This window comes from Aethalodelphis obliquidens, unplaced genomic scaffold (assembly GCF_003676395.1).
Source record: "Aethalodelphis obliquidens isolate GAN/ISIS:26980383/991018 unplaced genomic scaffold, ASM367639v1 scaffold60, whole genome shotgun sequence".
In the NCBI taxonomy this organism is placed as follows: domain Eukaryota; kingdom Metazoa; phylum Chordata; class Mammalia; order Artiodactyla; family Delphinidae; genus Aethalodelphis; species Aethalodelphis obliquidens.
Window position 1 is genome coordinate 2,269,158 of NW_020838004.1, and position 26,128 is coordinate 2,295,285.

Sequence of the window (26,128 nt, forward strand, 5' to 3'; positions counted from 1 at the left end):
CTGCCTGTGTAAAGGTACTTCAATCATATAGTAGAAACATTTTTAGTCTGCTGCCTGCTTTAGATGCAGGAAGACTCCCCTAAGTTAATAAATGAAATTCATCCAGCACACAGTCTGGCAATGATGATATGCTCTTCTTAATCTTTGTCAACATTAAATCTGTGTAAGAAATTTAGCAGGCTACAATGAGATCAATTTCCCCCCTACATTCCCTATGTTCATTGTAGAAAAATTGGACTGTGGCCTTTGGATGGAGTTGATACTACACAAGAAAGAATTGCTCCAAAATTAAGGGATGTCAGAGTTTCATTTCACAGCCTTCAGATAGAAGCTGCTTTCTATTGTCTTGTACCTTTGGGACTGAACTCATTATAGTAACCATCAAACTAGAAAGTCTTCAGCTGGGGGTATTTCTCTGTTTGCTCTTTGGCTGTATGGAGAAAGTGATCTTTAATTAGTTCAGGTGGTGAAATATTGCAGAGAATTTCCCAGGCACACTTTGCTTTGTCGTTTAGGTCAGCAAATGCAATTCTGTTTTAATTGTGGCTGAGCTATTGTCTTAGACTGGTATTCCTAGAGTGCCTTTTACCAATTAATGGTAATATACTACTGGGAAATCATGTTGCCTTGTGGAAACCCATTAATAGCAAGGCCCTAATAGGCTGTCTATTAATAGTAACACAAAGTCAAGGATCTAATGCCATTAAATGGCGGTATTCATGTGTGAAAGCCTTCTAGTAACTACTTTAAGATTTCACCAGTCAACTGTGTGTGTGTGTGTGTGTGTGTGTGTGTGTGTGTGTGTGTGTGTATGTAGGCATGTGCATGTGCATGTTTTCTTCCTGTCTCTTTCTCTTTGTCTGTCGGGCTCTTTTCTAATAAGAATTTCCATTTTCTGTCAACCCTATGATTGATTGGGTTCAGGGAAGCAACATGTGCCAGTCCTTGCCTTTGCACCCGTACTTCACATGTGTGGCATTTCATTTCCTCTCCTGCCTCTTGGCTTATCATCAATTCTAGCAGTGAATTTTGACACGTGAAAATTAATAATCATTCAGTGAAAATGAATATGGTGACCTTTGTGCCCACACGATGTAGTAAAAGGAGAGGGATGCAGTGCTCATGAACTCGTGGAGTTTACAGTTTCATGAGAGAAGCAAAAATGGATGCTTTTGTGGGTGTATATATATATTTCCATCTGCTCAAATAGTCTGTCAACTTATAACGGTTTAATGTAACCGCATGCTTTTTACGCTTGCATGTGATATGCTCCTGAGAATAAGAGTTAATTTTATGAAAGACAGAATTAAGAATCGAAGTGACCTCTCTAGGCTGGAAAGCTGGGCCCAAAGCAAGGCAAGGAAATATTATAGGGACACAAATAAAACTTTCATTGAGGTTCAGAAGTGTGGTTGTAGAAATGCAGGGTGGAAAGATGGCCTGGCAGTTCATTTGAAAACTACTTTGATACTTTCGGTGACCAAAACCTGGAGATGAAGCAGAGTGTGAGGTAGTTTGTTTCCAAGGAGCTTAACACAGCTTCCAAGGACAGGGATACACAAGTGTGGTTTTAAACAAACCAGTTCTCCAGTAACCTGGACAGGCCACACGCATCAGGAGTATTGCATTAAGGGATGTTTTCAGATTGAATATCATCTAAAAGAAGATGAACAGCATGTGAAAAATGGGTAAGAGACATCACGTAAGAGTGAAGTCCAAAGACAACTAAGAATGTTGACTCCAGAGAAGAAAAGACAGAGAGGAGAGAGTCATTCATCATATTAAGTTATGTGAGGTAGAAGAGACTGAATATATACTCTGTACTGTTTCAATGGGTGGAAAGTGTAGGCAGGCAAATATGTGGGCCAGATATGAGAAACGGCTTTCTAACAGTCACAACTGCCTATTGATGGAGCAGAAGGGTTTGGGGAGTAGGAAGCTCATGAATATAATGGGCCTTCAAACCCAGACCAAAAGGATGCTACAAGTTGAGGCCTGCCACAGGTGGATGTTTGGATTTGATGATCGTCATGTAACTTACCGTGTTGAGGGTCTCAAGATGTGCCAAATGGACATGGGAGCAAAGCCTGATTCTCTCACTTACTAATAATATGGCCTGGAAAACATTATTGAAACTTTCAAACCTGTTTTCTCATCTATAAAATGGGTTTAATACAGTGCCTATAAGCACTCAATACAAGGTAGCTATCGCTCTAACATTATTTACCTATCTTCTTTGCTTTAGTCTGGGAAGTGAGTTTAAGATCAGCTGATGAAATGCTAATACAGTGCTCAGTTCACAGTTCCTTGGTATTGTTAGCCAGGGTTTAATTTACAGCTGAACATCAAGCGATTTGAATGAGAAAGGGTGGCAAGGACAGAAAAAGAGTGCCAGTCTACTTTGCTTAGTGATGTCCAGTGAACGTGGAGAGTGATATTTGATTCTTACATTTTAGGCAATACCTGATCATAATACACATATTACCTTACATAACAATAGTAATACTTTAAAAATAATAATATACAAAACAATTAATTGCTAGCATTTAAAGAGTGTTTATTATATACCAGGCACTGTGCTAGGCATTTTAAATAGTAAACAGTGTTCCCTACCATTATCTTAATAGGTGAATTAAGCACATTATATTATTTAAACCTCAAGTAACTTTATGAGGTACCATCCCTATTTTATAGGTAAGGAAACAGGCAGAGAAGTTGTTTCTTGCACAAGGGCACATCACCAATAAATGACAGAGATAAAATTAGGATTTTTCACCTGCATTTTCACCGTGCTTCCTGACTTCAGAATTGGAGTCCTTTACAGTTGTTTTATCAGTGGTTTTCTACCTTATTTGGCTATCAGCCTCAGTAAAAAATACATTTAAATACATTTTGTATCACAACCCACTGTACTTACTCTTTCTCTCATTCTCACACGTACAAGTTTTACAAAACACTGTTTATCCTTATCACACAGAACACACTCTGATTTTTCCATCCTATTATATTTCATTCAAAAAAATATACAGGTTGGACCTATTAAATTGATTTCATATCTTACTAAGTGATCATTACTAATTATAATTTAAAAAATAATGCACCCCTTGTTCTTTCTCTGCCTGTAGGAAGAAAAAGTTCTATACGTTGGATAAATTATAGGACTCATATGTAAACGGATTTGCTTCTTACTCTTTCGAGGTGGTCTCATGAAACAGTGTCGTTTCATAACGGCAGAGGTTACAGTGAAGGAGAAGCACATTATATGAATCATGTTGTCCAAATGAATTACTGCTGTCATCTGAATTAAAACAGATACATTGTTCCAAATCAGAGTCCTAAGTGACTTGAACATTTACATCAGAGATTGTGAATTATTATGTAATGGAAGCTAAATAGTTGTAGTTTTTCATTTTAGAACAGCCATAGCTGTCAGGTCCAGATCATACACAAAAGCTAGTTGTGCCATGAAAAATACAATGTAATAGCCAGAAGACCGCACAGATTCCACGAACGAGCCAGACTTCTTGGGAGGTCGGTGCTCAGACTCGGGCATGGAGGGAGCAGGTCTAACTTATTTTAGTGATTTTTTTCCCACCCATCTCTTTTGGATGCTGCCCAGAGAATATGACTGTTTGTTTGATGGGCATTTGAAACCTTTCTGGTCTCTGCTCAGGGCTCGGATTTGATAGCAGAAACAGAAGTAAGGTATTCCAAAGGTCCGCTGGTTGTGAACAACTGTGACTTAGGAGTTTAATACTGGTTCTCTGCAAGAAATCATGCAAAGGACAGATCAGTTCTACCCACTAAAAATAAAGCATTTTTATAGCTGATTTAAAAATCCTGTATCAGCCATGTCTTTGAAGCATTCCTTGAACTGGTTATGAATGAATATATTACACATTTGCCTCCTCTTCCTTGCTGTAATTTCTCTTTTCACAAGAACAATTATCCTGTTATCTTGGACTTTACGATCTTCCCAACAAGATTTACCTGTTGGCACGTTCCCTGGCAGGACATTTCTGTGAATGGCTGCAGCTCAGGAACGGGTTTCCTTTTCATCCAGTTCACACTGGCTAAGTGATTATGTGTGTCAGGGACCAAGAGCACAGAAGATGAATAGGACATTGACCCCCTTTAAGACACTCACTGAGGTGTCAGACATACAAAAAAAACTGCAAAAGAGTGTATTCAGTGCCATAGTAAAGGCAGCTATAAATATAGTGGTGGAATAAGTGGCCAAGTCTGTTTTGGGGGTTAATGGCTTCACAAAGCAGGAAGTGCTGAATTTGTGTCTTAAAGGTGTAGGAGGGTGGTTCTTCCAGACAGAGGGGACAACATGAGCAATTCTAGGGTGTCTGGAGTGTCCAGGTGGATGGGGCGGGGGGTGGCAGGAGATGAGATTGGAGAGAGGAGTGGAAAGGTCTTTGAGATGGCCATACGTGCCTACTAGAGATTGCCGAGGTAGACTTGCTGTCTCCTTTGAACTAACTCTGGATTCTGGGGTTCACCTGCTCATGTACAAACCAAGTTTTTCTGAGCAAAGGCTCTCAGGTCTCTGCTGGAGAGAATGGCTCTGGCTGACTCTCCCTCTGCAACTGTTCTCGAACTTGCTAAGACTTTCTGTTGGAGACTGAACAGATGTTACACTTGACTCATGACTTTGGCTGTTTGTTTACATCTCTGGTTGCAGCTTCTGGTTATGCACCAGATGCACGTTGGAGGAGCTGAAGCTGAAAGTTCCAGTGTGGTGCTGGTATGTGTCGCTGCCCTCTCTGGTACTGTCTCTGCAGTGGGGTGAGGTTACTGATCCACCTTTACTGCGGCTTTACATGGGTTATGTGAAGACCGTGACACCCGGTGAGAAGCTTAGACTTTCTCAGCTGGGCCTCCTGCTATTTTAATTAAACTTTGCTTTTAGCAGCTCTTCCTGTTTCCAGTCTGCTGGGGCTAACTAGGTGCTTTTTTTTTTTTTTTCTTGCTTTTTAACTCATTGCCATATGTTGGCCACTGTTAATGGATTTATAATAATTCTTGGCTGGGCTCTTCCTGCACAGCCATCAAAGCTCCATTGGAAGTAGAAACACCATTCACTCATTCAACAAATATTTAATGTTCAAGTATTTTGTGCACAAACTGTCAGGGGCTTTTTGAGATGGGCTCTTTGAGATAGGTGCTGGGTCTTGTGTTGAGTAAGACAGGCATGATCCTCTCTGCCCTGGGGGATTATTACAACCTAGTGGGGAGATAGACACTAAGCCCAGAATTAAGGTCACATGCAATGAAACCTGTTCCTCGGAAAGGCAAGGCAATACCTCTGTGCCTATAAAGCATCCCTAAGGCTTTGAGCAGATAGCTGGTCAGAATTGACCCCAACACAAAAATTCCCTATGCAACCTACAGTCCAGGATGATCTCCTGAAAATCCAAGGTTATTCTTCTGTTCTCTTTATATTAGTTTTTTAAAATTTATTTTATTGAAATATACTTGATTGACAATGTTGTGTTAATGTCTGTTTTACAGCATAGTGATTCAGTTCTACATATATTTGCATTCTTTTTCATATTCTTTTCCATTATATTTTATCACAGGATATTGAATATGGTTCCCTGCACCATACAGTAGGACCTTGTTGTTTATCCATTCTATATATAATAGTTTGCATCTGCTAATCCCAAACTCCCACTCCAGCCTTCCCCCATCTCCCCCTTGGCAACCACAAGTCTGTTTTCTATGTCTGTGAGTCTGTTTCTGTTTCGTAGATAAGTTCACTTGTGTCATATTTTAGATTCCACATATAAGTGATATCATATGGTATTTGTCTTTCTCCCTGCGTCCTCTTTAATGCCACATTTCCCACGTTGTTCTTTGCTGTTGCAACCTTCCATAGGTACCTGGGATTTCACCCCTGTTGGACTCTGAAGTGTAGATGCAGGAAAGCAGGAATGGTGGATGTAGCAATGCCCATGAGAACCCAGAGAGGCCTCCTTTCTGAACACCTCCTCTCTTTTCTCTTTGACCTTATTTTGTCCATATTGTCTGACAAGGAGCTATCCTAAGTTTAACTTAGAGCCACATTTGTTGAGTGACACCTCCCAAATACCAGTCTCATACATTTTAATTTCAGTGACTAAACTTTCCTTTGGCTATTGGAAATTTATCAGTAATGTCCATACACTGTCTATACTAGCATCAGAACCCTTCGTGGGAGCCATTCACGTACATGTTTTAATCAGTATGTTAATGGAATATCATATGATAAAAAAATTTTCATATTATCTTGAATTTGCACAGTAATACAGCGATCACATTATTACTGCTTTGTTTTCAGAGCTCGTAATATAGTTGTTTCTGATCCCATGCATATTACTTGAGTCACATTATGGGCAGTATCTAAATTAATGTTCTTACAAAGGGGAGAAAAATCAACATGATTTTTCATCTCCATGTTGAGAAAAGTGCAGAGCAATTTGTTCACAAATCTCAATAATTTGTCCTAAAACTAACATTTACCTGTATTGCTATTTACACAGCTTAGAATTGCTAAGCACTTTTAAATATAGAAATTTTGAAAAAGCTTTCCTACCTGCAGCATAAAATCAGCATGGTAACAACAAACTAGTCTTCATAGCAGTGTTTGTTCCCTCTTCTTTTCACTTCTCACTGCACGTCAACAGCTACATATTTACCAAAAATGCCTTGTGCTGTGCGCACTGATTTTAAGGACTATAGCTAGATGAGGAGTGTGCATTTGTTTTCTCCTCCAAGGCTGATCAGACAGAATGAGTATTTATCTGTGTCCTGTCAATGCCTCTGGTGCTGTCGACAGAGCAAGTGGGCACATTTCATCTCAGTTATGAATAGAAGATGAATCTGGGGTGGTGTGCGCTTGTCAGAGGTTAGAACCATTTAATGGGATGAAATGCGAATGAAAATTGGAAAACAATCCAAGGGATCTATAGAAGATGAGAATGGGGGAGACTCAATTAGCGAAAACCAGACACTTTCCTCCTTCTGGGCCCTGGTTTCTTTGGGCTATTGTAGGTGCTTATTTGGTTATAAATAGGAAAACAAAGAGTTTATTGTTTCCATTGTGAAGAAAGGTAAGGTGGTTTCAAGGATTTTATTCATGTGCTCTAATGGGCATGTATAGTCCCTATAACCTAATCAACCTAACTTAATTACTTAGGTATGGCATTGTCTGTGTGATTTCCACAACATTGATCAAAGGAAAAGACAATTTAGTGAGATTTAACCTGAAAGGATGAAAGAATACAGAAGTTCTGTAGGGTACTTTTCTCCTAGGTAAGCTTTTATAAACGTATCCTAATAAACGTAGTTATTAAGTTTTTGGCCACAGATAGCAAAAAGCAACCACAATACTAAACTTAGACCCTGATCCAGCTTTCTTTGTTTGCTCTGTGTTTCACTTCCATCACCTAGACTGTGTTTTTGCCAAGGGAATCAATTCAGCTATTTGGGTATCAAATATGCAGTTATCTGTGCAACCTCAGTAAAAATATTTTCTTGGTAAATATCCACTCAGCTGTGAAAGTCAGAGTGCATTCACTTGAGAAAAGAATAAGTGAGCTGTATGTTTTCATTATTTTATTAGGAAGTTACTGAAGGCTATTGCTCCCTGTGGGGTGGCAGATAAGAGCTTTGTATCTGGGTGGATGCGGCTTGACTTATAGTTTCCATATTCTGATAATAGGAGAAATCAAAAAGAAGGAAAAAGTGTTCCCTTTAACTTGGAGAAAAAGTTTTCCAAAAGGGAAAATTTCCAGAAAGTTCAAGTGGAGAAGTCCCATTTTTAAGAGTGGACTTTGTACCATCCTGCATTGCTTGCAGAGTAAACACAGGAGCTTTTGAGAACACGCCTGTATGTGCACACACTCCAAAGCATTTACCCAGTCATTTTGGTTCAGGGGGTCTTTCTTCAAGTCTAACTTCTTGAAAGTGAAAAGCCTTTTCTAAGCAAAACTCAAATTCCCAGTCTCAGATTTTTTTTAAATTTTTTATTGTATCTACATACGATCATGGATGCTAACTAAATATAGTGTGGTAAACATTTCACAATATATGTAAGTCAAACCGTTATGCCATACACGTTAAACTTATCCTGGGATGTACGTCAATTGTATCACAATAAAACTGTGGGAAAAAAATTTTTAAATTTCCCAGTCCAAATGAAGACTTTTATAGAGCAAGTCTGCTCAGAGGATCCAGGTGTCCTTTATGCTGAATGAAATTTGGTAGTAGATAAGTCTAAATATTGGATTAAAGTATGACTAATATCTAATATCTAATGTTACTTGAAGAGCTAAAGGTTGTGCTCTGACATTTCATTTAAAAAATCCCACAGCACTTTTCAAGGCTGAAGAATTTGGTTTTGTGGACAGATTTTCATTGAATTAAAGTTGTGCCTCATGTAAAGTCTTTCCTTTCAATAAAATTTTTAGCACCATCTCTCTGTCAATAATGTTTTATCTCACCACAAAAACATGGCATTTTGTCATTGAGTCCAATGGTTAAAATACAATGAGGAATGGATTAAAGGTTTTTATAAGGTCAGCTCTTACCTCTATAGATGGTAAATTGAAAATTTTTTTTAAATTTTGGGTTTATTTTTAATTAATTAATTAATTTTTATTTTTGGCTGCGTTGGGTCTTTGTTACTGCGCGCTGGCTTTCTGTAGTTGCAGCGAGCAGGGGCTACTCTTCATTGTGGTGCCCGGGCTTCTTATTGTGGTGGCTTCTTTTGTTGCGGAGCACAGGCTCTAGGCACGTGGGCTTCAGTAGTTGTGGCACACGGCCTCAGTAGTTGTGGCTCACGAGCTCTAGAGCGCAGGCTCAGTAGTTGTGGTGCACAGGCTTAGTTGCTCCCCGGCATGTGGGATCTTCCCGGACCAGGGATCGAACCCGTGTCCCCTGCATTGGCAGGTGGATTCCCAACCACTGTGCCACCAGGGAAGTCCCTATTTTGGGTTTTCGTTTCACCAACAATAATACAGATCTTATAAAGATTTAATCAAAAATGTGATCAGAAACTGCTGGTAAGATTATAATTAGTGTAGCCTTTCTGGAAGACAGTTGATTCAAATACATTTAAAAATGTACAGACCCTTTGACTCATCGTTTCTGCTTCTAGGAATTTATCCTAAGAAATAATTGAAAAAAGATATAGATGCAAGGTTATTCATCTAAGCATGAGTTATAATAGTGAAAAATAAAATATGACCTAATAAATGACTTAGCAAGAGGGACTTCATTATATAAATGATAAACACTGTGTATTTCAACAAGTATTTATTGAGCATCTAGTGTGTACTAGCCACTCCTCTGGGGTATACAACAGAGATGCAACATAGAAAACTCTTGCGTGTAGGGAGCTTACATTTTATTATTAGTGGGCTAATGGGCAAGTGGGCATTACTACACAGGCATTAAAAACAAAACGTATAGAATTACAGTTATCAATATGGAGAGCTGTTCAGTAGACGATGGTACGTGAGGATCCACAATTACAGAGAAATATGCTGCTTTGGAGTGAAAATAATATAGGACAAGGCAATACATCAAGGATATTAACAGTCATTATCTCTGAGTCATGAAATAATGAGTGTTTTAAAAACATTTATTTTGCATATTTTCTTCTACAATGAAGTTTTATTTTGTTTTCAACACAGATTTACCTAAGTAACCAATGTGAATGCTCCAAAAGCTTCTGCTAGGCAAAAGAGTTCCTCATTATTTTTCTTCTTTCCCTTTCTTTCTCCCGTTCTTCCTTCCTTCCTTCCTTCCTTTCATTCTCTCTCTCTCTCTCTCTCTCTCTCTCTCTCTCTCTCTCTCTCTACTATCACTGAAACATAGGAATAGACAGAAACTTCAGCTTCCCTCAGAGAGCTATCCCTTTGTTCCTCTCCATTACTATCAGAAAATATTTCTAGGTATCTAACCAAAATGCTTTGCGCTGAAGTTTATGCTCAGTTCTTCTAAAGAAACAGAATCCAGCTAATTACTGCCCTTCGTGAAGTAACCTCCATGTTTTTAGACACTTAACAAAATTACTTCTTGACTTTATTGCATATATTGAGATCATTTTCTCCATTGCTTTAAATTTCAATCTTCCTTTCTATTCGGCTGTGAGGATCCAGATCATTTTGCTGGGTATGGGGGTACGCAAATTAGCACAGACCACAGAAAGAATCTGAGGCTGGGAATAATCTGGGTTACAGAAAAGAAGAAAAAAAACAAACAAAGAATAATGCAAGCTGGATGTGTCGCTCACAGCCTGGTCCTCTGTCCATTTCCAGTTTTTAGGCTGTTGGCGCCTGGTGCCAGCTACACAGACCAGAATTACTGAAGAGAGAGCACAGGTGTACATTTTGAGTCCACTGAAAACAGGTCCCGAAAAGTTTGTCTTTAAGAAAAAGTCAAATACCAAGTGTATGTTTACTGAGCGCACGGAACTTCACGTGAAGCTTTCGAGCACGCAGCTAAGTTTTAGAATTTCTGGGTCCCAAACAGACAAGGAGAGCTGTCCATTTTCATTAACTCCAAATAAAAGCTTGAATTCAGCCTGCAGCCTTTCACCTTAATCTAATGTGCAGATCTCCAGCTTTGAGCCTTGTGAAATAACACGGAATGAAGGCGGCTTGCATTTCAGGACATAATTGTTCCCCACGACTGTGCTGTGGATGTTTGCTTCTCCTTCTGCAAAGATGAAAGATAGCTAATCAGTAGGAGTTGGCGTGAAGAGGAGGGAACAGAGTGGAACAAAAGTGTCCGGTGAGAATCAGTGGATGAGAGGCCAGAGAGAGAGCACCTTGCTGGTTCTCTATCTGGGGGCCCGGGACTTTAATTCTGGCTGCCTATGGTGTGTGCCTGTGGGCAGTGCAGCATTTAAGTGCATGATAAAATCAACTGATGTCTTCATCAAGCTGCATCTTGGCTTTAAGCCTTGAAGATGTTACCATGACACCATCCTTATTCTTGGTAGTAAAGGGACAACTCAAAACTGGACATGGTTTTTAAGAAAATTGTCTTATCACATAGGATAATTCACAGATGGAGTGTTGACTTTCAGAGCCACTTAACTATCAGTTCTGCATATACGCTAGAGACGTCTAAAATCCATGACAAGCTCAGTCTATCCCATTTTATTCTGGCTAGTGATCACAGGCAAACAGGATAGCTAGATGACTCATTTTGTTTTTCCTAATGTAGCTTATGCGTCAGAGTGCTTGTCTGTAAAAGAGCCAGACATCCCAACTTGCCTGCATTTACCAAATATTATGATGTTATCCTTCATTCATTTATTCAACATTTAGAGTGTTCCAAATTTCTAGCCACCATCCTAGAATAGAGAAAAACAAGATAGAATGGTCTCTGCCCATAGGGAGCTTGTCGTAGATTGGGAAAGGGACAAAAATAAAGTGCTAAGATAAAGGCAGATGGAGGCCACCCCAGACCCCTGTCTGGCTGGATGAGGGGTGTTCTCTGAATCTGAAACCTCCTTGAAGAACAGAGAAGAAGGTTTGGTTTGGGGAGACAGGGGCTGAAGGAGCAGTACGTGCAGACTCCTTTGTACAAAAGCAAAGGAGTACTGGATATTTAAGGAAGACTCAGTCTTCTAATTCTCCTGGTCTCAAACCATTCCAACAACTGAGAATCTTCTGAGAAGATATAAAAATGGATTCAGAATAATATCTTGCAGCAACTTTTAGAAATGGAGGAAAGTAATGAAACTATTGAATTTCCTGTTACTAAAGAGCTGATACCAACCCACTGAGAGCTCAGGGGCATGGAATTGCCTTCTTTTTCATGATAATGGACACATGTGGATAAGTCAGCAGGCAACTCCAGTAATGAAAAGAGTGCATACTCCGATTCACAGCTCCAGATTCCAGGCCTGACTCTGCCGCTTGATTAGCTGGGTGATTCACTTAAAATTCCCGATTTAAAAAGTGCCTTAAATTATATATTTAAATATATTATGTGTCAAATACGTGATATATAAAGTATATAAAAGCATATGCATATATAATACGTGTACGCTAAAATGTATTTGAAGTATTTTAAACATCTAAGTTAAGATTTTCTCCACCCGCAATTGCTCTATGCATCTTGGTTCATCCCATTTTAGCTGATTTCAGTTGATTTCAGTATATTTCAGAGTGGTAACAGTTATAGGTATGACCATGGGTGTGCATGGACTGACCCTGGGTTGGGCCTATGAGGATAAAATCCCCATTCTTCCCTTAATTATCACCACACTCTGCTCAGAACAGTGATCCTTCCTAAGGCAATAAGAACTTTATACAAGTCTGGGGATGAATAGGAAAAGAAAGAAAAATAGTAACTGTGTGATCCTCCTAAATAAAGGCAAGCAAGGGTTGGCTAAAGCGGGTTATGGAGCCCATGAAAGAATTCATATTCTCTCAGAAATAAATGTAGTTAAGTGTTTGATTCTTGAAGAAATAAGCAATTTAAAAATACATGTAGATGTTAACATTGGTGGAAGCTGGGTGAAGGTTGCCCAGGGACTCCTGTCCATTTCTTTGCACCTTCCTGTTAGTCTATAATTATTTCAAAATAAAAAGTCAATACAAATTTTAAATGCACTGAGAATTGGGAGTTAATATTTTGACTGATTGGGAATAAGAATTAAATATATATGCACAAGTAAACGTCTATTAGAGGTATCTACAAAGAATATGCAACCAGGGTGTTTTCAAAATTTTGTTGTCTTTTTTTTAACTGCCTCAGAATCTATAGTACTTATCCTGGCAGAGGGATTTTCATCATGTTATGGGCCCATAGCCTCCAAAGCACTCCCTGAACCGTTTGTTGACAGGTCGTTTTAGAGCTGTTGTGGGTATTTGGTTGCCATTCTTTGGGGGCAAGACGTCATTTGAGACTTTGGGTGACACATATGGGGATATGGCTGGAAAAAAGGTAAATTAAATAACCCAGTGTGTGATGGTCGTGTGATTTGAGCAGCTCCATACATGTTTTTCTTTTCATCTCCAATATGTAGGGCTTATTCTATGAGAAGAAGGTGCATGTAGTTTTTCTAATATTTGTGACTAAGAAGGAACAATTACAGCTAATGTGCTTCATGCTGGGATCAACTAATTCCATTTCAAGCTGTGCACAGTTCTAATAAATAAATAAATAAATACTGTTTGTGTATCTGCTTATACAATTAAATATTAGGTTTCTCAAATAATTCTAGTCAGCTACTAGACTTATACAGCAAGTAAAGAAGAAACAGGAAAAGAAAAATTTTATAAACATAAGCTTATCTCAAAAATAAAAAAATCCCAACTGTATTTCTAAAGATTTTTTTTATTTTCGTGAATATCAGCATACATTTGGCATCTCAACTGAATCCACATTGAGCATTTCTGTGATAGGTGAAAATGCAAAGAGGTTAAGGATGTATCTGCATCTGGGATATTCCACCTGAGTTCTTTCTACTGAGCAGCGCTCCCTGAAATTTGCAAGGAGCTCACTGTGGATGGTTTATTTTTTAAATAAGATTTATTAATTGCTCATTCTTGGTTCAGAGCAGAGACAAGGAAGAAGAGAATAGAAGCCTATGTGGCACATGAGGAAGAAATTCTTAGTCTGGAGAAGAAAAACCATGGAGAGGGTCATTTTTTGATATTTGAAGAGCTATCACAGGTGAATGGTGGTTTGCAGACTTGTTCTATTTTATTCTAGGATATGAGTTAGGAAAACATTTAAATTAGAGAGACTGAAGTTTTGCCTCAGTGTGAAGAACTCTGCATTAGCTGAAACTCCCTAGTAAATGATGCGGACCCTGTCACCAAACTCAGAGCAGAGGCTGGGTGCTGGGTCAGGCATCATGTGGGAGCATATACCTACTGATTATTAGGGGTTTGGTTATACCTATTGATCTTCGAAGTCCCTTCCAGATCTGATTTAGTGAGGCTGACTTATCTCATCTGTGATGTAAACTAACCTACTGCTGATTCAGTGTGAGGATTTAAATTCATACATGAACATTTTTTGAGTGTCTGCTACATGCCAGGCACTGTTGTATGCAGTGAGACCACAGTGATTAAGCAGCCAGATACTCTTCTTGTAGAATGTACTTTCTCTAACAGGCAGATGGAAGGAGACTCTTTTCTGGGGATAAACACTCCGGGACTGTGTTAGGTAACGGACTACGAATATGTCACAAACATTTATGTTCTGCATATTTTGATAAATAAAAAAAAGACTCTCTTTGCAGAGAATCAGTACTGTTGTGATTGTGTTTTTATATTCTACAAAGAAATACCAAGAAGTACCTTTTTATGATTTCTACAGTCAATTTGGAGAAGTCAAATAGGAAAGTATCATATTAACTCAACACTGTTTGCCCAATTAATGACACTTCTCTAAAAGAGGGGAAAAAAGAATTTCTTTGGACATAAAATACTATGTGACTCTGATGTCTATATAGATTAAAAAGACAATAATGAGATATGGGGATATATGTATATGTATAGCTGATTCACTTTGTTATAAAGCAGAAACTAACACACCATTGTAAAGCAATTATACTCCAATAAAGATGTTAAAAAAAAGAGAAAATAATGTTGTTTTGGTGAGCAACCAGTCTCAAGTTTGACAGACCAGTGTTTGAGAATGGGATCTTCTGTTTACTGGCTGAGTCATCATTCATAAGTTACTTAACTTAAATCTCTTTCCTTACCTGTAATATGGCGATAAAAATAGTAACTACCTCATGAGTGCTTGGCACTAAGAAATACTTGCTGAATGAGTGATAGGTTTAAAAAATTTAATGATGAATGCATTTATTGCACCTATCATAATCCCAGCACACAATGATTAAATAGTCATGAATGTGTAGGTGATGATAGTGGTTGTAAAACTGTCCCTATTTGGAGATAATATGATCATCTATGTAGAAAACACTATGGAATTTGTAAAAACCCTGTAATAACTAATAAGTGAGTATAACAAGGTTGCAACATACAAGATCAATATACAAAAATCAGTTGTATTTTTCTTTTTCTTTTTTTTTTTTGCGGTACGCGGGCCTCTCACTGTGTGGCCTCTCCCATTGCGGAGCACAGGCTCCGGACGCGCAGGCTCAGCGGCCATGGCTCACGGGCCCAGCCGTTCCGCGGGGCATGTGGGATCTTCCTGGACCGGGGCACGAACCCGTATCCCCTGCATCGGCAGGCGGACTCTCAACCACTGCGCCACCAGGGAAGCCCCAAATCAGTTGTATTTTATATACTAATAACAAACAATTAAAATTGAAATTAAAATAATAATGCCATTTCTAATAATATCAAAATATGAAATGCTTAGGGATAAATTTGACAAAAGATGTGCTGGATCTGTGTTCTGAAACTGTACAGCATTGCTTAGAGAAATACAAGAAAACATAAATTAATAAAGAGATACACCATTTTCATGGATCAGTAGACTCCAAGTTGTTAAGATGTCAGTTCTTTCCAAAATGATTTATAGAGTCATTATAATCCCAGTAAAAATCCGAATAGGTTTTTCTCAATTCCATATGGATTCTAAAGCTGATTCTATACTTCATATGGAAACACAAAGGATTTGGAATAACCCAAACAACTTTGAAAAAGAAGAGCAAAATTGCAAGACTTACACTTCCTGACTTCAAGACTAATTATGAAGCGTTATTAAGAAAGTGTGATATTGATATAAAAATAGACAAATAGATCAATGAAACAGAATGGAGAGTCCAAATGTAGACCCATACTTATATGGTCAATTGATTTTCAACAAAGATGCAAAGGCAATTCAGTGGAGAAAAGATAGTTTTTTTTCAACAAATGGGGCTGGCACAGTGAACATCCACATATGAAAAATGAGCTTAGGTCCATAGTTTGTACCATATACAACCATTAACTCAAAATTCATCATAGGTATAAATGTAAAACCTAGGACTTTAAACTTCTGGAAGAAAACACAGGAGAAAAATCTTTGTGACCTTGGATAGGCAAAGATTTCTTAGATACTTAGATAATATCTAAAAACTGAAAGCAACCTAAATGTCCAACAAGTCAATGGTTAAAAACAAATTGTGCTATACGTGTGCAATGGAATACTACTCATAAATTAGAAGGTCTGTTGTATTTTTAAATGTACAACATGGATGAATCAGAAATAATTATTCTGGGTGAAAGAAGCCAGAGAAAAAGAGCACATACTGTATCATTCCGTTTCTGTAAAATTCTAGAAAATGCTAATTAGTCTGTAGTGACAAAGCTAATCTGGTTGTCTGTGGGTAGGGAAAATTTGAGAGCATTTTAATTAGATTAAAAATGGGAAGGTGAATACTTTCGGAGGTCATGGTCACATTTTTTTATCTTGGTGGTGATGGTTTCACGGGTGTCAAAACTTACAAATGGCTTATTTTTAAATTCTTTTAGAGAAATTGTAGAGGATTTTATTTTTTTTAAATTTATTTAATTTATTTATTTTGGCTGCACCGTGTCTTAGTTGCGGCATGCCGTATCTTCAGCGCGGCACACGGGATCTTTTAGCCGCAGCACGCTAACTCTTTGTTGCTGCATGCATGCGGGCCTAGTTCCCTGACCAGGGGCTGAACCTGGCCCCCTGCATCGGGAGCGTGGAGTCTTACCCACTGGACCACCAGGGAAGTCACACAGATTGTTTACTTTAAATGTGTATAGTTTATTGTATGTCAATTATGCCATAATTGAAAAAAAGTAATAAAGAATGTATGGTAGCTGTTACAAAGCTATGGGCTATGACATGATTTTGGCAGTCTTTGGGCAACCTCAGAAGTGAGTTTTTGCTTGATAGAAAAGCTCATGTGGATTTACATTTTTAATTGTGACCACGTGGATCATAATTAGCTGTGAAGCACTGAAGAAAGTGAGAAAATGCTATCATTAGGCATTGGTTGTTTAATATAGTTAATATGGAGCCTTGGATGAATCTTATAATAATTGTCAACACATTTCATAGTCCTTCTTTTCATTTTGTCCTCAAATTTTTGGATCATGAGAGCAAAGCCTGAACACTTATGTTCCAAGATACTCATTTGCACTTCTACTTAATGAGTAAATATAGCCATAGACATATTTTATCTTAATGAGAGAGAATTTTAATTTCTAGAGGATGTATCTGATGTTTCATTAAAAAATAGAGTAAAATTCCACCCATATATTTTAATTTGCATTAGTGGATGCCTTTCATCTAAGGACTTCTAACAATCATTTAATGTCCAAAGCCTGTAAGGTCCAGAGCCTGTCCCAGTTTGACAGGTCCAAGAAAAGGGATATAAGTGACTTCCAGGGATCCCAGAGCAATTCTGTGACTACAAATCTGTGTGTGTGTGTGTGTGTGCGCGTACACACAAGTGCGTGTGTGCATGGTATGTGGTCAGGCGAGGTACAGACAAAGCTGACCTAACTTCTTTGATTTTGTTCCTTCTTAAGTTCTCTTTTTAGTGGACTGACTTTGCTGTTCCCCAAACAGGCCAGATATTTTCATGAAAAGGTATCATGGGCAAGTCACAAAGATCAAGCAACAATATGCCGCATGACCAGAGGAGAAAAAAATATCTAACAAGACTTTCCATCGCAAACTTCTCTCCTCTCAAGATTGTTCCTTGCTTTGGGGGGTGGTTACTATTTACAAGACTTTGGGTATTGCTTTTGATTCATATTGATTTAACATATACTCAGCATCTACTGTGTTGCAAGCATTTTGCCAAACTCTCGGCATACATTTAATTACATGATTGCCACCACAGCACTGAGATATGGGTGATAGAACTAGGCTTGCTTGGTTCAAACGCCTTGTACACGGTCAAAGAGGTAGTAAGTCATGGAGTCTGGGTTGAAACTGGAACATTCGAGGAAGACAGATCCGGGTTCTTCTGCAACTAGCTGTGTGACCTTGGACAAGTTACGTACTCACATCTGAGACTTGATACCCTCATTATAAGAGAGAATTATAAAGCTTACAGAGTTCTTTGGTGGATAACTTTAGAACGGAAACTTCAGCATCCGTTGGGCGATCTCCCTTTGAATCGTATAGCTGTTCTGAATTACAGGCAGCCTTCACTTTTCTGGCCTGTTTCTGGAAAGATGCCCTCCTCCCTCCCAGGTGCTATACTTGGCAGTTTGCTTATGCAAGATCTACAGGCCAAATTATGTGCCTAATCCAGCAGGAGTACAGAGGATATAAGATTCAGGTCAGAACTGGAGAAGTGTTTCTTGACTCCTTCCACGGATCTTTTTTAGGGTATAAAGGTTTACATGAATTACACGCCTTCCAGGTGTATCCTGACTACTTTTAGAGATTTTATAAGCTGAATCCCAGAGTTTTCCCATCGCAGTGGAAAGTACTTAACAGTTCCTGTAGTAAGTTTCTATAGCCTTGGTGGTTGGGTGAGGGCTGTAAAGATATTCAAGAGCACAGCATTTTCTCTTTGGCTTTTCTGTCAGATGTTTGACTTCCTGGTTGGTGCTTGTTTCAACCATGAAATGGGAAAGGTGGAAGGCAGCAGACTGGGCATTTTTCTGCTCCTAATTTAAAATGATTGTCCCTGAGTATCCCTCAAAGCGGCTTAGAGTTTATTTAGTGCACTCTGTAGAGTTCTTGAGGGGGCTAGAGCTCATTCAGAAAGTATGTTGGTATGGCTTACGGCTTCTTCTCTGATTCTTTTGGAATAACTGTGACATTAGATTTGTAGAGAAATAGTATCAAGGAGGTTTGTACTTTTGCATGCAAAATAGTTTCTATCCTAACAGGCAAAAGAATATTTTAAAGGTGTTTTTCATTTTTGTGAATGAACAGACAAAATAATGTATCCCAGGAAAGCTCTTTGTTGTATAGGAAATCAATTCGATATCAGGTCAAATGGAAATTTTGATGCGATCGTGCACTGATTTCCCATGCATCATGGGAAGTGTTTTGACCTCTGGCCCACTCTCTTCCCATTGCTCCCAACTGTCTCGTGTGTGTGTGTGTGTGTGTGTGTGTGTGTGTAGATACGTCTATCCCCGAAATACAAATAAAGTATTTGTGAATATAATTATACTTCTCAAATGGTAGAAGAACTGGTTAGTACAGTTTTGCAGAAAATAGTGTTCTGATGTAAAGAGAAACACTTTCATTTAATTTTGTGTGATGGATTTTTTTTTTTCATATGCCAAGATCACTTAGCACAGCCGTCCTCAGTTTGGGGGGATTGACTTAATGTCTTCCTGTTTTGCTATAGCAGTTACACTTTCCCTGCTTTCTCTTAGGAGTCATCTCTACTGCAGACATTCTTGATCGAGAGACAACAGGGTCATACTGGCTGACTGTGTACGCCACAGATCGGGGAGTTGTTCCACTCTATTCCACGATTGAGGTCTACATTGAAATTGAAGATGTGAATGACAATGCCCCGCTGACCTCTGAACCTATTTATTATCCTGTTGTCATGGAAAACTCTCCGAAGGATGTATCTGTCATTCAGATCCAGGCTGAGGACCCTGACTCTAGTTCCAGTGAAAAACTGACATACAGGATTACAAGTGGGAATCCTCAGAACTTTTTTGCCATCAACATCAAAACAGGTAAGGGAATGCTCGTACGACTGTTTCTAGTTGTTAGTCCACCTTTTAAATTCATGAGTCTGACACTTGCTATACCCTCTTATTTATTTTATTGTATGGAGAACAGCATCCTCCTTTCTGGGAATTGCTTGAAAAGGTGAGCGTTTTACCTGCCTGGTTTGGTATGTTTTAGTTTCAACTGACATTGAGGTGAAGTGATCTAATAGAAATCGGAGGCTTTCACAGGAAGCCTTAGATTTGCTTTACTCATAATTGTAAAACGTGGTTCCTGAGCCATTCAGAGAGCCAGCTGCCCCCTTTCTCTATCTTGGGAGAGAGTAACCTGGGCCATGCTGGGTTCTATGGGTAGCTGGCTTTGTCACACTTCTCTTTCTAGGAACTTCTCCCTTGCTTGGCCTTAGGCCAGCATGCCATAAATAATCTCCTTAGAGCCTTAACTTTAAGCCCCAGATGTTTTGCGATTTCTGTACTACCCATCAATGAAATGTCAGTGTTTAGTAGAACTTCCAGTATCTAAATCTTTACATAAAACATACACATTTTAATTTTCTTGGTTTTTGCTCAAAAAGTTTCTAGAGAGTGCACTGAAAACGTAACTTGTTGACTAAGGACCAGAAAGGGCAGGTGTGGAGTTTGGTTGAATGCATTCTGAGACAAGTACATACACTGGAAAAAAGTGCTTTGCAGAGTAAATCTCAGAAGTTTGTTGCTTTCTTGTGACTTGTCTCTTTTAGATCTGAACAAGCAGGTAAAACACTCAGTGAGAGTTGTGATGGATAGAGTTTTAATTAAATGAAATTTAGAAGAATTAGAAGATACTATAGCTATCTCACTCTGGGTGAGTTGATATTGGTCAAAAGTTAGGCTAGGTGATTGATGTTTGTTGGCTGGGACATGTCCCACTTCCCTAACAAAGTACTGATCGAGTTGATAGTTATTTCTCCTGCTCATGTTTGTTCAAGGAGAAACATATAACTGACACCAAGCGTTTTATAAATGCCAGGTTTCCATTAACATAAGTTAAAGAGAATGCCAAGGGTTTTTCTGAAGCTATTGATTTTTTTCTAATTATGAGTGGGTCAGTCATTTTGTTAAGCAGAGTTTAGCATTTGAATAGTGTTGAATCAGGATCTGACTTTAATTTCATTAGAAGACAGAGAGTGGTCATCAGCTATCAGTGTCTGATTCAGGCATCCTTGAACTTGAAGAAGACTCAGAGAACCGGAGCCACGTCCATCCTTTCAGCACGCCCTTAAGTACGGGGAGCCTCCCACGCACGTGAGGACCCCCACCCTCCTGATTCACTTTCTCACTGTAACCTAGAGCTCTGTGTAATATGGTAACAGAGAAATGAATTCAGATACTTGAGAAGGTCAAGAGGGAAAAAGAACAAAGACAAAAAAAGTCACAGGGAAGAAGTTGAGGGCATAGATGTCTTCACACTTCACAGCCCCTGTGGAGCCTGAAACACACCCGTCATATTCCGAATCCTCCCTCTTGATTCCATTGGCACTTGAGCCAGTAAGAGTGAACCCAGCACCCTCTTTTATAAAAGACACTGCACAAGGGCACTGTCAACTGGTCTCTTCCTCCACTCATGGCTGAAATTAAAGAAAGAATAAATGTCACAGGGAAGAATTTGGACTGGAAGTGAAGACCATAGACCACGCAGTATTTGGAGAGAAGAACATGGAGACTCATGTAACTAAAGCTGTCTTTTATCAGGCTTTGAAAAGTTTGCCCTTGGATTTTCAGAAATTCCTGTATTATCGAAATTTGGACTGTATTACATAACAGCCTTAATCATATTTATAATTTCTCCGTCCTAGCTGTAGATTTTTAAAAAGGATTTGTGCCAGGAATGACATTTTAGACCAAGTTTTCTAATAGTCTAAAAGGAACATATAACACACTTTGTAATTCTCAGACACACGATAAGAAAACACTGGATTTTGTTTATCCATTTAGTCATTCACCAAGCATTTATTGTGCCTACTAGTTTCCAAACAGGATCTTACAGAGAGAGTTATAAACTTAAGAGATGGCCCAAGCCTATCAGGGACCCAACGTACGTGAAATTACTAAACTGACAAATATTTATGACAGAGTGAAAGTAGAGTGAAGGTTTGCAATAATGGACTATGGTAGAGGAGTTTCACTCAATATGGGGTGGGCAAGAGTGGTAGTTAGGGAGTGTTTCATGGAGGAGGGTAGCATTTGGGATGAGAAGTCCTGGTTTTCGAACCCTTGCTCTGCACTTCTAACTGGGAAACACCATCAACCACAGCAGGGGAAACATAGACTAAATCAGACACTCCGGGCTCTGTGAGCTTGGGCAGGTTACTGAACCTCTCTGAACTTCGGTTTTTAGTGAGAAAGGATAGTTGCAAGGCATAAAGCGGTCCTCACGTAAAATGCTTACCACGGTGCCTGGCACAGTGAAACTGCAAAGAAAGTTGATACCCCATCCTGATTGCTGTAACTCTGATTACAGGCACATCAGTTAATCTCCTCAGATTCTTATCTAGAAAATGAAAATGACCTTGCTTACTTCATAGGTGTTGCTCAAGAAGTCTGAATTCATGATGTGTTTGAAGGCCATTGATGAAGTACAAAGTTCTAGAAGAATCATGTTATTACTCTTCTTATTTCTATTGAGATTCGCAGAACCATGAGCCTGGTGTAACCCTTGTTAAGATTGTTGCTCTAAATATAATGCTGCCTATGGAGCAATTTCCATCCGATTCAACAAGCTCTCCAAAAAGATGGTTTAATTTTTGGCATACTTCCTGTCTCTCTAAAGTCCTTTGTCTGCAATAGTTATGTTAATGTAACATTTTTCAGGAATGAAGGGGGAGGTGTACCTAACTGGTATATTTAGGTAATATTTATGCTTTAGATTTTTTCAGCTGGTTGTGGACTCTGGTAAACTGACCTTTCATTCCTTCCTCTGTGGTAGAGCTGAAATTTATAGAGTTCCATTTTGCTTTGGCAATGCGCTACATAATAAATAAAGATTAACATGATTAATGCGAACTCGAATAATGTCAATACTTAGGGTCCACAGCTTGCAGCAGATAACAGATGTCCGGGACCCAGAAAGGGAGAGAGATTTCTTTAATGAACACTCTGTTCTCTACCTAAAGAACTGTTTTCTTTTTTCCTACCAGACCTAAAATCACTTAGAATCAGTAGTCTGTGGACTTTCTTTGGTAATTCCTGTGGCTTAAGAAGGAAAACAAAAGCTGTAATGCTCTGAGGTCCTTTCTGGCCTGTACGGAGAACGCTTGATTAATTCCAGGCAGAACAGGTGATTTTAATCAAAGGCAGCTTCCTGCATGCGCCTGCCTTAGCTACTCAGTAACGGGAGTCCTACCCACGTGTTCTGAGCAGGAGACACCCAGCAGGCTGGCGCTCACCTGTCCCTCTGGGTGAGCAGGGACTTAAATGCTTCCTTCCAGCACTTGTAACGGAATCCAAGCTGGCTGCTGAGTGGACATCCAGGCTGAATTGGGGAACAGGTGTGGGAAGTTCCTCTAGGATTTCAGAATGTTTATTGTAGCCATGTCTCCAGTATGGGAACCATTTGGCATAGTGCCAGCATGCCAGCATTTAGTGGAGCACTCGATAAATATTGTTGTTTTTATTATTATTATTTTTTTAATAAGGGCTTCAAATGCTTGGCTTATTTATTTATTTATTTATTTATTTTTGCTGTGTTGGGTCTTCATTTCTGTGCGAGGGCTTTCTCTAGTTGTGGCAAGCCGGGGCCACTCTTGATCGCCGTGCGCGGGCCTGTCACTATTGCGGCCTCTCTTGTTGCGGAGCACAGGCTCCAGACGTGCAGGCTCAGTAGTTGTGGCTCACGGGCCTAGTTGCTCCGCGGCATGTGGGATCTTCCCGGACCAGGGCTCAAACCCGTGTCCCCTGCATTGGCAGGCAGACTCCCAACCACTGCGCCACCAGGGAAGCCCCTGTTGTTTTTATTATTATTAATCATCCTGTTTTCCCCACTAGAGTCAAGTTTGTGTGAGTTGCAAGCATACTTCTCCCGAGCCCCACTGTCTTTTTTTTGAAGTATAGTTGATTTAAAATGTTGTCTTGGTTTCAGGTGTACAGCAAAGTGATTCAGTTACACACACACACACACACACACACAAACACACACACATATATTCTTTTTCAAATTCTTTTCCGTCATAAGTTATTACAAGATATTGAATATAGTTCCCTGTGCTATACAGTAGGACCCTGTTGTTTATCTGTTTTATGTATAGTAATGTGTATCTGTTAATCTCAAACTCCTAATTTATCCCCCCCTTTCCCCTTTCGTAACCATAAGTTTGTTTTCTATGTTTATGCGTCTGTTTCTGTTCTGTAAATAAGTTCATTTGTATCATTTTTTTAAGATTCCACATATAAGTGATATATGATATTTGTCTTTCTCTGACTTATTTCACTTAGTATGATAATCTCTAGGTATAGCCATGTTGCTGCAAACGAGACATACTTGAAAGGCGGTGATGTCTTTCCTTCCTAATCAGTGTGTAGCACTGGAACCTTCCACGGGGTTTTATAAAGTGTATTGTGCACTACTGTGTGCCACTGCTGTTCTAGACTCCAGGTATTGGTGGGATGGGTGATAGAACAGAAGTATAAGACATTACTGCATTCAGGGAATTTATTGTCATGGGAAAAATAGGACCATCACACAGACTACGTACTTTAGCAAAAATGTAAGGCAGTTTATAAAAAATAAATGGTCAAACTCTGTGGAATATGAGCTGTGAACAGGATAACATGTCTGGGTGGGGCAGAGTTCAGTGCCAGCTGGAGTAGGAGAGGATGGTGTGAGGACTTTGCAGACCCCTGAAATGGGCCCTGAAGAATGGGTCAGTCTGCAAAGAGAGAAGCGAGAAAATTACCCAGGGACTATGAACAAGTTAAGCCGACCTTGAAAACCCATCCGTTGCTACTTGAGCTAGTTGGAGAGGCCTTTATATCATTAGAAAAGGAATTTTAAAAGACTCATAAATGTCTGGAGTGTTGGAAGACATTAGAAGTAGCAACTATTCACATCTCTTTTATTCTTGTTTGATGATATTTAGATTTTTAAAAGCCTTGGGTCTTATATCTTCCTTCTGAGAGGCCTAAAAAAATAACTTTTTAGAGGGAAAAAACATACCTAAGATAGATCCCTTTATTCTTTCCTTTGCCTCTGTTAAACATAGATCCAGGATTAGGGAATGCTGTATTGAGAGCCTGTGTTTCTGGAAGTGAGCCTTATTTAATCCAGACCTTTTAATGGTTGACTAGCCAGGGCATGGGCTTTCTAAATTCCTTCCTTCAGTTGGGAGGTCTCCCTTTGGTCCATGCTCTGGCCGCTGGCATTGCCACCTAAATTTGAGCGGAGGTGAAGCTCAGCTTGCTTTCGCTTTGTGTGAGCCTCTTGGGATTAACCTGACCAAAGCATGCTTATGTGTAGGAAGACTTGCTGCCCTCTCCTCTTCTCAGGCGAGCTGACAGAAAGTGGACCTCTTCAAAAGCATGTGTGCTGTAGGAATACCTCAAAGCCTAACCTTAACAATTGATTCCCTTGGGCTTAGACATTTTTCCCTATACAAAGAGGAGGGATAACTTATTATAATATTGGATGTTATTAGTTCTTTAACCAACTCTAAATAATAGCAGCTTGGGACTTCCCTGGCGGTCCACTGGTTGACTCCATGCTTTCTGGTTCCACTGCAGGGGGCATGCATGGGTTCGATCCCTGGTTGGGGAACTAAGATCCAGCCTGCTGCATTGCGTGGCCAAAAATAAACAAACAAACAAACAAATAAATAAATAATACCAGCTTGCCTTTCAGTGTATGGTATAAGACGAAGCCGGTAAGTGTTACCTGGAGGAGTAACAGAGAGAGAAAAATCTAGACCACATTTCAGCATGATGATGATTGACTGGCAGGCTTGTTAGACTAAGGATTCCTGGGGTGGAGCTCAATCATTTGCATTTCTAACAAGTTCCTATGTGATGCTGACATTGCTCCCCTGAACACTAGGTTAGCAAGACTCTAGACTTCAGTATCCAAAGAGAAACAAAAGAGGGAGGTAACACAGTGCTGAGCGATGACCTGAGGACAAGGTAGCCAAGTTTGTAATTTATCCGTACACTCCTTTATTTTAAATTTTACTGGAGTGTAGTTGATTTACAACGTTGTGTTAGTTTCAGGTGTATACTCTTGACTTACAGTGCTGGGGTTTTGAAATTTGACCATGAATGCAAAGTGCTCTCTGTACCCACCCCCAGAATCAACTCTCATACCCTTGCTTATACGTTCTGTTTTATGAAGTAGAGAAAAATGAAAATCCTGTCTCTTTAATGGTCCATGAGCAGAAACATTGTGATACCTAAGACTTGTGGTTAATAAAAATTCTGGGTTATATTAATGTTTGGATACACTTCTCTTGTTTCCAAATATATAACATTAAACAGAAACTGTTGCTAAATGG

General features: G+C 39.3%; 1 protein-coding gene across 2 annotated transcripts in view; it reads left to right on the forward strand.

Moving 5' to 3' along the window:
* Positions 1-26,128, forward strand: part of FAT3 (FAT atypical cadherin 3) — a 565,154-nt gene that overhangs the window by 155,449 nt on the left and 383,577 nt on the right. For both annotated transcript variants that reach the window (XM_027087767.1, XM_027087765.1), the window contains exon 2: positions 19,305-19,619. In XM_027087767.1, the coding sequence (XP_026943568.1) occupies positions 19,305-19,619 (315 nt within the window). The remainder of the gene's footprint in view (positions 1-19,304; positions 19,620-26,128) is intronic.